This window comes from Nerophis ophidion, linkage group LG20 (genome assembly GCF_033978795.1).
Source record: "Nerophis ophidion isolate RoL-2023_Sa linkage group LG20, RoL_Noph_v1.0, whole genome shotgun sequence".
Classification (NCBI taxonomy): Eukaryota; Metazoa; Chordata; class Actinopteri; order Syngnathiformes; family Syngnathidae; genus Nerophis; species Nerophis ophidion.
In genome coordinates this window covers 34,009,097-34,019,096 of record NC_084630.1, presented here as the reverse complement: position 1 = coordinate 34,019,096, position 10,000 = coordinate 34,009,097, and the positions used below count along the sequence as shown (strand labels likewise).

Here is a 10,000-nt window from a genome sequence, read left to right as displayed (position 1 = left end):
ATGTACGTTATATTGTCTTTATTTTCCACCGAGTTCATCCATTTTTGGGGGGAAATTATTTGTTATTTTAATGTGTTCTATAGTCTTACAGCCTGAGGTGTAACGCCGGTTCGGCATCGCGGTACCGGGTTCGATTCCCTCGAGGATGCGTCAAACGAAGAACACAACAAAGGTAGGATCTAACAAATTTATTAACAAAAAGTGAGCTCTGAACAAAAACACTGGAGCTAATAAGAAGGGAAACAAAAAACGCTAACGTGTGAGCTAGGAAATATAAAGAACTAAGACTTGGTACGATGGCACAAAAAGTAAAAACAAAGATGATTAACATGTGAGCTAAAGATGACAATAATGTGGCTTAGCTAATGAGCTAGCGAGAAAAAAAAACCTAACGTTACTTGTTGCATGTGAGCAAATTAGAGTCCCAGAAAGAATAAACAGAAGAGGCTGGCTTATAAAGGAGGGGGATTAGCTGAAGCAGGTGTGCGGACCGAGTGTAGCAGGTGAACTAATGAGTAACCATAGTGATGGACAAAACAGGAAATAAACTGGTCAGACGGAGAATGAAACAAAGATGGAAAAATAAAAAACGTGAAGATCCAAGTCACGGATCGCAACATGAGGGGAGGAGGTGTTACAGAACCTGGAGGTTCTGCTATGGAGGCTGCGGAACCTCTTTCTAGAGTCCAGCAGTGAAAAAAAGTCCTTGGTGGGTCTGAGAGGAGTTTCTGCAGATTTTCTGAGCCCTGGTCAGGCAGTGGCTTTTTGATTTTTTTAGGAATTTACTGCATTACTGTCAGTCTCTTAAATTCCTACGTTTGGTTGGTTGAAATTGTTCAGAATCAGCACCTCCAAGTCCGAGTCCATGGTTCTCGCCCGGAAAAGGGTGGAGTGCCATCTCCGGGTTGGGGAGGAGACCCTGCCCCAAGTGGAGGAGTTCAAGTACCTAGGAGTCTTGTTCACGAGTGAGGGAAGGGTGGATCGTGAGATCGACAGGCGGATCGGTGCGGCGTCTTCAGTAATGCGGACGTTGTACCGATCCGTTGTGGTGAAGAAGGAGCTGAGCCGGAAGGCAAAGCTCTCAATTTACCGGTCGATCTACGTTCCCATCCTCACCTATGGTCATGAGCTTTGGGTCATGACCGAAAGGATAAGATCACGGGTACAAGCGGCCGAAATGAGTTTCCTCCGCCGTGTGGCGGGGCTCTCCCTTAGAGATAGGGTGAGAAGCTCTGCCATCCGGGAGGAACTCAAAGTAAAGCCGCTGCTCCTTCACATCGAGAGGAGCCAGATGAGGTGGTTCGGGCATCTGGTCAGGATGCCACCCGAACGCCTCCCTAGGGAGGTGTTTAGGGCACGTCCAACCGGTAGGAGGCCACGGGGAAGACCCAGGACACGTTGGGAAGACTATGTCTCCCGGCTGGCCTGGGAACGCCTCGGGATCCCCCGGGAAGAGCTAGACGAAGTGGCTGGGGAGAGGGAAGTCTGGGTTTTCCTGCTTAGGCTGTTGCCCCCGCGACCCGACCTCGGATAAGCGGAAGATGATGGATGGATGGATGGATGGATGGAAATTGTTCATGCATTGCACAGTTTTTGTTTTTCTATCAAGACACCGATGATGCTTTCAAGGCAGGGAGTAACTCAACACTCTTGCTTAGGTTCTACATTTTGTTTGGTTTGTTGAGTTCGCACAGAAATATTATGTGGAAATGAGCAGCACGGTGGAACAGGGGTTAGTGCAGTAGTTCTTAACCTTGTTGGAGGTACTGAATCCCACCAGCTACATATGCGCATTCACCGGAACCTTCTTTAATGAAAAATAAAAATAACATTTTTTTCAAATTCAAGGCAAAGTTAAATGTTTTTTTACTGGTGCACAAAATGAACCGTGCATGAACGAAGAAAACCAACACAGTATATAAACTCACAACAAATTACACACCTGAAAATCAGTGTGACTTCTGCTTTTGCCTTTGAGAGACCAGTTCAGATATGCGTGGCTTCACCTCGGCAAGTGCCACTCTCATGTCCTTTTAAATCGGGGATGTCAAACTCTGGCCCGTGGGCCAAATTTGGCCCGCCGTGTGATGTCATTTGGCCCTTGAGGTAATATCAAATTAAGATTAAAGCTGGGGCAGTGCTGCTGTAACAACGCATTTGCCAACCCTTCCGAACAATTCTTCCGAATTTCTCCCGATTTCCACTTGGACAACAATATTGGGGGCGTGCCTCGAAGGCACGTGTTAAATATGGTGAATAAACACGACGTCTATTCTGGTTCACAACTTTTAATCAACACAGAGGAAAAACCGGAAACACTTTTTTCCTTCCCGCCAAACAACACTGCGCATGCGTTAACTCCATATCCCGCCCATAAACACTGCGCATGCGTTAACCCAGTATTTGGAGAAACATGTTAACAATCTCCCTATCTTTTATATAAAAAAAATAAATAGCACATGTTTCTTAAGAACAAATACATGTCTTTTTAAACAACAGAAACAATACAATCAACACATGTTTTTTAAGAACAAATACATGTCTTTTTAAACAGAAACAATACAATCAACTTAGGTAAGAACCCATTTTCCTTCACTCAATGCTTTCAAAAGCATCAAGGGTGATGCCCCCTTTTTCGTAAGACAGTCAGCCAGTTGAGCTTTTGTTGCTGACCAAAGTACCTTTTTGTATTTGTTTGTTGTGAATAAGTTCTTTGATGCCACTTATATCTAACCGAAGCCTTTTCTCTGTTACCTGTTTTGTTGATCGAAGAGCATCATAGAGAGAATGATTATCAGTCACACAAACTAACGCTGGAGCATTTAGACCAGCGGTGCCAGTAGTGAGCTCAGAATAGAGGGTGGCAAGAAACACTGCATTGTCTATTCCATCCGACATGGCCAGAGTTTCTCCGGCAAGGGTGCTTCGCACCACACGTCGAATTCTCTTGGACTGCCAGAAAAGGGGGGAGAATTTACCTCCTTCTCCCATTAGGGTGATCAACATGCCCCCTTGTGTACCTCCATCAGGAAGATTTCCTAATGAAGCATCGCTGAATACAGTTAGGTTTAAGACAGTATCATTTCCCAAATGTTGAAATTTTAAAGTCACTTTTTCAGCTTTAAGTTTACAAACTAACTTATTAGCATTGTGAATGGATTGCACAGTCGCATTCTTTAGACTAGATGCCAGACAACAAGAATCAAACATTACGTCAGGTCTTGTCTGTTTTGCAACCCAGAGTATCTGTCCTATTTTTGATCTGAGTTGTTCTTTTTCTGTTTCATTAAGAGGAGCATCTCTTTCTAGAGCACGGATTGGCTGTAAGTGAATGGGGTGCAGACTTTCAATGTAGCTGTGCTGATGCAACTGTACAGAATCATTAACAGTTTCAATATCCATTCCCAAATAGCAGAAATTGTCATGTTCCTCACGTCCCACTTGGAACTCAGACTTCAGTTTAGGGATCACATTTTCTGAAAAGTTTGATGAGCCTGCCCACATAAAATCATCTACATGACATGCGAGTACACCTGTCACTGTGTTTTCATCATCCAGCCAATAAAATACTGCTGGGTCTACCTGTGACACTTTACCGCCTGTGCTCAGCATGATTTCCTTCACCTTGTTGTACCAGTAGAGAGATGCATCAGCAAGTCCATACACACACTTCTTTAGTTTCCAAATAATCCAAATGTTAACTTAATTTTTCCAGCACTCGTATGGCTTGGACTCGTCAAACCTCGGCGGTATTTTATAGTTTGCAGCCATCCTCAACCATCCTCTGCTACCAATGTTAAATATGGTGAATAAACACGACGTCTATTCTGGTTCACAACTTTTAATCAACACAGAGGAAAAACCGGAAACACTTTTTTCCTTCCCGCCAAACAACACTGCGCATGCGTTAACTCCATATCCCGCCCATAAACACTGCGCATGCGTTAACCCAGTATATGGAGAAACATGTTAACAGCACGGACCTCTACAACCTGTTGTCACGTCCGCTTTTTCGCCATAGAAACAATGTGCCGGCCCAGTCACATAATATCTGCGGCCTTAACACACACACATGAATGCAAGTCATACTTGGTCAACAGCCATACAGGTCACACTGGGGGTGGCCGTATAAACGACTTTAACACTTAGAAATATGCGCCACACTGTGAAGCCACACCAAACAGGAATGACAAACACATTTCGGGAGAACATCTGCACCGTAACACACGTAATACCCTTACAGCACTAACTCTTCCGGGATGCTATAATATACACCCCCCGCTACCACCGAACCATATCAAATTTTATTTGATATGCCATTGATATTTTTAAATCATTATTGGAAACACTAAATTGGCCCTAGTGTGCATATTGTCTCTCTATCTGTGTTGGCCCTGTGATGAGGTGGCGACTTGTCCAGGGTGTACACTGCCTTCCGCCCGAATGCAGCTGAGATAGGCATTAGCGACCCCAGAAGGGACAAGCGGTAGGAAATGGATGGCTGGATGGATAATTTGAAACTCGACTTGACATGTCACTATAAAGTTGTATAAGCCTTGCTTGTTCAATATTCAATGCAAAACTTTTTTGGGTCCCTCTTAAAAGGTTCATTTGTTCAACCTTCGCCCGCGGCTTTGTTCCGTTTTAAATTTTGGCCCACTCTTTATTTGAGTTTGACACCCCTGTTTTAAATGATAAATGATCCAATAAAATGTATTTATTTTCACAGCAAAGTCTGTTCCTTTTCTTTGTTTTCCACCCAGACATATTATAGTACACAGCTCATTAAAAACAATATTTTTTGTTATCGTCATTGTAAGTAGGCCAAAACACTTAAATTAGAAAATAATGTCGTGGAAATGTGATTATAATAATAAAACATTTAATTTGTTATTTAGTCAGGTTTGGGACAGGTGTGCTCACCTGTGCTCCACTGAATGCTCAAGGAGTTTTTGCGTTTGCCCACCATAGAGGGAACATTGTTTGAGGGTATCCATAATCAGAGATGGGTAGTAACGCGCCACATTTACTCCGTTGCATCTACTTGAGTAACTTTTGGGATAAATTGTACTTCTAAGAGTAGTTTTTATGCAACATACTTTTACTTTTACTTGAGTATATTTATAGAGAAGAAACGCTACTTTTACTCCGCTCCATTTAACTACAATCAGCTCGCTACTCGCTACTTTTTTTATCGATCTGTTAATGCACGCTTTGTTTGTTTTGATTTTGTCAGACACGCATTCTAAGTAGGAACTACGCATGCTTGAGTTTCACCAATCAAATGCAGTCACTGGTGACGTTGGACCAATCAAACAAAACCAGGCGGACACGTGACCGTCACACGTCGAATCCGACCTAAAAAAGTTGCAAAACTTATTGGGGTGTTACCATTTAGTGGTCAATTGTACGGAATATGTACTGTACTGTGTAATCTAATAATACAAGTTTCAATCAATCAATCGAAAGTGTAAAGGAAAAAAGACACTTTTTATTTCAACCGTACTTCCCGTCACAAGCCTAAAGACTGATCGCACAGTTCCTGTCTTCACAATAAAAGTGCCGCTCCATCGCGCCTGCGCTAACAAAATAAGAGTCTCAGAGAGCCAGCGCAAACAAGCGAGCAAGCTACGGAGTTTGCCGCCAATGTATTTCTTGTAAAGTGTATAAAAACGAATATGGAAGCTGGACAAATAAGATGCCAAAAACCAACAACTTTTATGTGGTATTAGACAGGAAGGAGGAACTTTTTTTCTCCTCCATTTGAAAACGTGGACATTATCAGCACTATGCTGTCTGATTCCAATCAATGCAAGTCATCAGAATCAGGTAATACACCAACTTATATTCTTGTCTTCATGAAAGATAGGAATCTATATGTTAAACATGCATGTATATTCATTAAAACACCTTTAACATGTCAACAAAAACAGCAAAATAAATAAATATAAATTATATACTGTGTGTATATATATATATATATATATATATATATATATATATATATATATATATATATATATATATATATATATATATATATATATATATATAATATGATATGTGTGTGTATGTATATGTATAAATGAGGTAGATCACCTCGACTTGGTCATTTATTAAGCAATTGATTAACGTTGAAAAACTTATTGGGGTGTTACCATTTAGTGGTCAATTGTACGGAATATGTACTCTACTGTGCAATCTACTAATACAAGTTTCAATCAATCAATCGATGAATGCCTACTGTGCCTATGGTGCAGTTAAGTTATTGTGGCTCAATTTGCCTTAATTTTTTTTATTTTAATGTATTATTATTTAATATATAATATTGTTTTAGTTGCTTAAGAAATATTCCTGGCTATGAATTTGCTCATTGCTATTTTTATGTTTTTGTGCATTATTTGTTGCCGTAATTGGGTTACTCATCAGTTACTCAGTACTTGAGTAGTTTTTTCACAACATACTTTTTACTTTTACTCAAGTAAATATTTGGGTGACTACTCCTTACTTTTACTTGAGTAATAAATCTCTAAAGTAACAGTACTCTTACTTGAGTACAATTTCTGGCTACTCTACCCACCTCTGTCCATAATACGCCGATAGGGAGAAGTTTTTATTTACACAATGAGCCGGGTGTGTCTTGACCTCTGCGGCGGAGGCTCCGCCGAATCCCTAGGGTTCGATCAAACCCAGGTTAAGAACCACTGGGTTAGTGCATCTGCCTCACAATACGAAGGTCCTGAGTAGTCCTGAGTTCAATCCCGGGATCTTTCTGTGTGGAGTTTGCATGTGACTGCGTGGCTGCGTGGCTTCCCTCCGGGTACTCCGGTTTCTTCCCACTTCCAAAGACATGCACCTGGGGATAAGTTGATTGGCAACACTAAATGGGCCCTAGTGTGTGAATGTTGTCTGTCTATCTGTGTTGGACCTGCGATGAGGTGGCGACTTGTCCAGGGTTTACACCACCTTCCGCCCGAATGCAGCGATCCCCAAAAAAGGGCCAAGTGGTAGAAAATGGATGGATGGATTGAGTTATTTATTACGTAGAATAATTTTTCTTATTTTGGATTGTATTTAATCCTAGATTGGCTGTGATTTACAGTTTAATGACTTTAGTAGATAAACTGAGACAAAGTCTAAGTTCAATGTGTTTTTCATGGTGATTTTGCCACTTCTCCAATTTGTTGACCTACTCAGTGGCCTTGTGGGTAGAGTGTCCCCCCTGAGATCGGTAGGTTGTGAGTTCCAACCCCGGCTGGGTCATACCAAAGACTATACAAATGGGACCCATTGCTTCCCTACTTGGCACTTAGTATCAATGGTTAGAATTGGGGGTTGAATCTCCAAACATCAAGGGTTGGAATTGGGGTTTAAATCACCAAAATGAGTCCCGGGCGCGGCCACCGCTGCTGCTCACTGTTCCCCTCACCTTCCGGGGGGGGGGGGGGGGGGGGGGGGGAACAAGGGGATGGGTCAATGCAGAGGACAAATTTAACCACACCTAGTGTGTGTGACAATCATTGGTACTTTAACTTTAACCTTGAACCTGTTACTCTGATTTTTTTCAAGAGGATTATTTGTAATATGTACATTTTATGTATGACTGTTTTTTTAGAATGTGCGAAAACGTTTTTTTGGAATGTGTGAAAAAGTAAAACAAAGTAAACAATCTGAAATGGTCAAAGTTGTATTTTGAAGTTTTTATGCCATGGTTTTACCAGTCCGGCCCACGCGGGAATAGACTTTCCTCCATGCGGCCCTGAGCTAAAATGAGTAAACTGTCTTCCAGCCTCACCTGCAGTAAGCAAACTTGTCCAAAAGATGGCGCCATAGCACAAACAATAACACACCTTTTCAATGTTGATAGTTCAAGTGGTAGGAAATGGATGGATGGATGGTTTTTATGAAAATTTGCAGTATTGGTCGTCAGGAAAGGAAAATCCATCAATCAGTTCCACCGTTAAAATAAGCCACAGGGGTCAAAGCGTAGGAAAAAAGTATTGGCTTATAGTCCGAAATCTTTTCGAGAATAAATTAAAATAAATAATCAAAAACTTTTTGATTTTCCTTTTTTTAAGTGTTTTATTTGTCTTTTCACTTTCTTTGTAAATGTTTGTAAACTTTGTAAAGCTGGGTTTGATTAGGCGTTGGGAGTTGTACCATTTTCTTTTATTACGTTGATTAACATTGTGTTTTTTGTAAATAAAGTAACATAACTTTTGTTTAATAAAGAGGAGCTTTTGTAACCTGTTTTGAAAAGTTTTTTTTTAATCATAATTTATGTACCAAGTATTATACAGTATAACAAAAATTAAGAATCGATTCTGAATCAAATCATCACACTTACAATCGTGATGTGCCCAAAGATCCCTACCTCTTTGAACAATAATAATAGTAATATCATTTTTAAGCACTAAATGTGGGAAACATCCACCATCTGCTATATTTATGAGAGAGGAGGTGCTCAGTTGTAAAATTGCTGCTTTTTTTTATGACTCTGGCCCACTCCTCGCTAGATAAGACCTTGGAGCAAGTTTGCGGCCTGGGGCTTCAGTTCAGTTGTAAAGAGGAACTTGGACCACTGTAAACACATCGGTAGATCCTTGCATTGACATTTTAACCTTGCTAGCAAACATAGAACACTGGGGTTCAAAATATGGCAATATCGCGAAATGATCAAGTATGACACATAGAATGGAGCTGCTATCCCCATTTAAATAAGAACATCTCATTTCAGTAGGCCTTTTAAGTTCTTACCTTTTTGGCAGTTATACTCATACTTGCCAACCCTCCCGGTTATCCCGGGAGACTCCCGGATTTCAGAGCCCCTCCCGAAAATCTCCCGGGGCAACCATTCTCCCCAATCACACACACACCCCATCTCCCGAATTCGGAGGTCTCAAGGTTGGCAGTTTACGGGAAGTTTAGCAATTGTCTGTTTTCTTCATCTACTTCTTAAGTGTTAACCGGTATATAATATATCTGCCCCTACTTTGAGGCAGAGGTACTTGCTGCCTCATGGCCTGCCTTTTCCTTGCGGCAACAAGCACACGCCCCTTCGCATGCACACGCTCAATAAACTTTGTGTGTAGCCGTGGAGGCACATTCTGTGTCTGCCTCACTTCTTGTCCCCTGCGTTATTTTCAACAGGAAACAAGGAATTTCCGCAACTTTACAATGAAAATGATCAAAACATACAGAATCCGCACCCAAATCACATAGAAAGTGTAGCCCAAAAGAGAAACATTTAAAACGTATTTTATTGTATTACTGTGTCAGGGACAAGCGTATAAAATGGATGTAATAATGGTTAAGCCTTTTATCTTCCTGGAGGCAAGGTGAGGATGCACTGCCTCACTTGTCTCCCCTGACAGCACACTCAAGGTTGGCAAATATGCTTACACTTGTTTTTGTTGCTGCAGCTTGTTTACTTCAGATGCAGTCATTTGTTCAAATGCTTTAGTTATGCTAGTGGCGTTCCTCAAGGTTCCATTTTAGGTCCTCTCTTTTTCATCATACGGGTTATTGGTGGCGCACAAGTTCAGTTCCAAAAACTTGTGAAAGAATCACATTTTTGCAGCAGATTCCTAAAAGCACGAGATTGCTGACATAAAGATTTTTTTGTCGGAATATCGTTAAAATCAGCAGAACACTCCTGTAACTTTGAGAAAATAAATAGACCAAAATGCAATCTCTACTGTAGTCGAGGACGCTGGTTCTCGGGACTATACGAAATTAGACTAATAGTGAATGGAGAAGTCTGCCTCAAATGATTAAGTTGAATATCCAATGCTGTAGATTAAAGTTAGAAACAGCCATCACTAGTTTTTAAAGACCGGGGGAAACTTAACACCCAGAAAGTGGGTGACATTGTTATCACCAGGAAAGATGAGGTCACCTACCTAGGTTCCATTCTAGAGGCTAATCTTTCCTGTGATAAAATGGCAACCAAGGTAATCAAAAAAGGTCAACCAACAAACAAGATTTTCTCTACAGAATC

At 41.1% G+C, this 10,000-nt stretch overlaps 1 protein-coding gene across 5 annotated transcripts in view; it reads left to right on the top strand.

Annotated features, from left to right (window-relative positions):
* fam13a (family with sequence similarity 13 member A) overlaps nucleotides 1-10,000 on the top strand; it is a 230,842-nt gene that overhangs the window by 19,187 nt on the left and 201,655 nt on the right. Inside the window, exon 1 of one of the 5 annotated variants that reach the window (XM_061881051.1) lies at nucleotides 131-172. The exons of the other annotated variants lie outside the window; for them this stretch is intronic. Coding sequence (XP_061737035.1) covers nucleotides 146-172 — 27 coding nt within the window. The 5' untranslated portion in view covers nucleotides 131-145. Of the gene's footprint in view, nucleotides 1-130; nucleotides 173-10,000 lie in introns of those variants that run through there. 5 annotated transcript variants of the gene reach the window in all.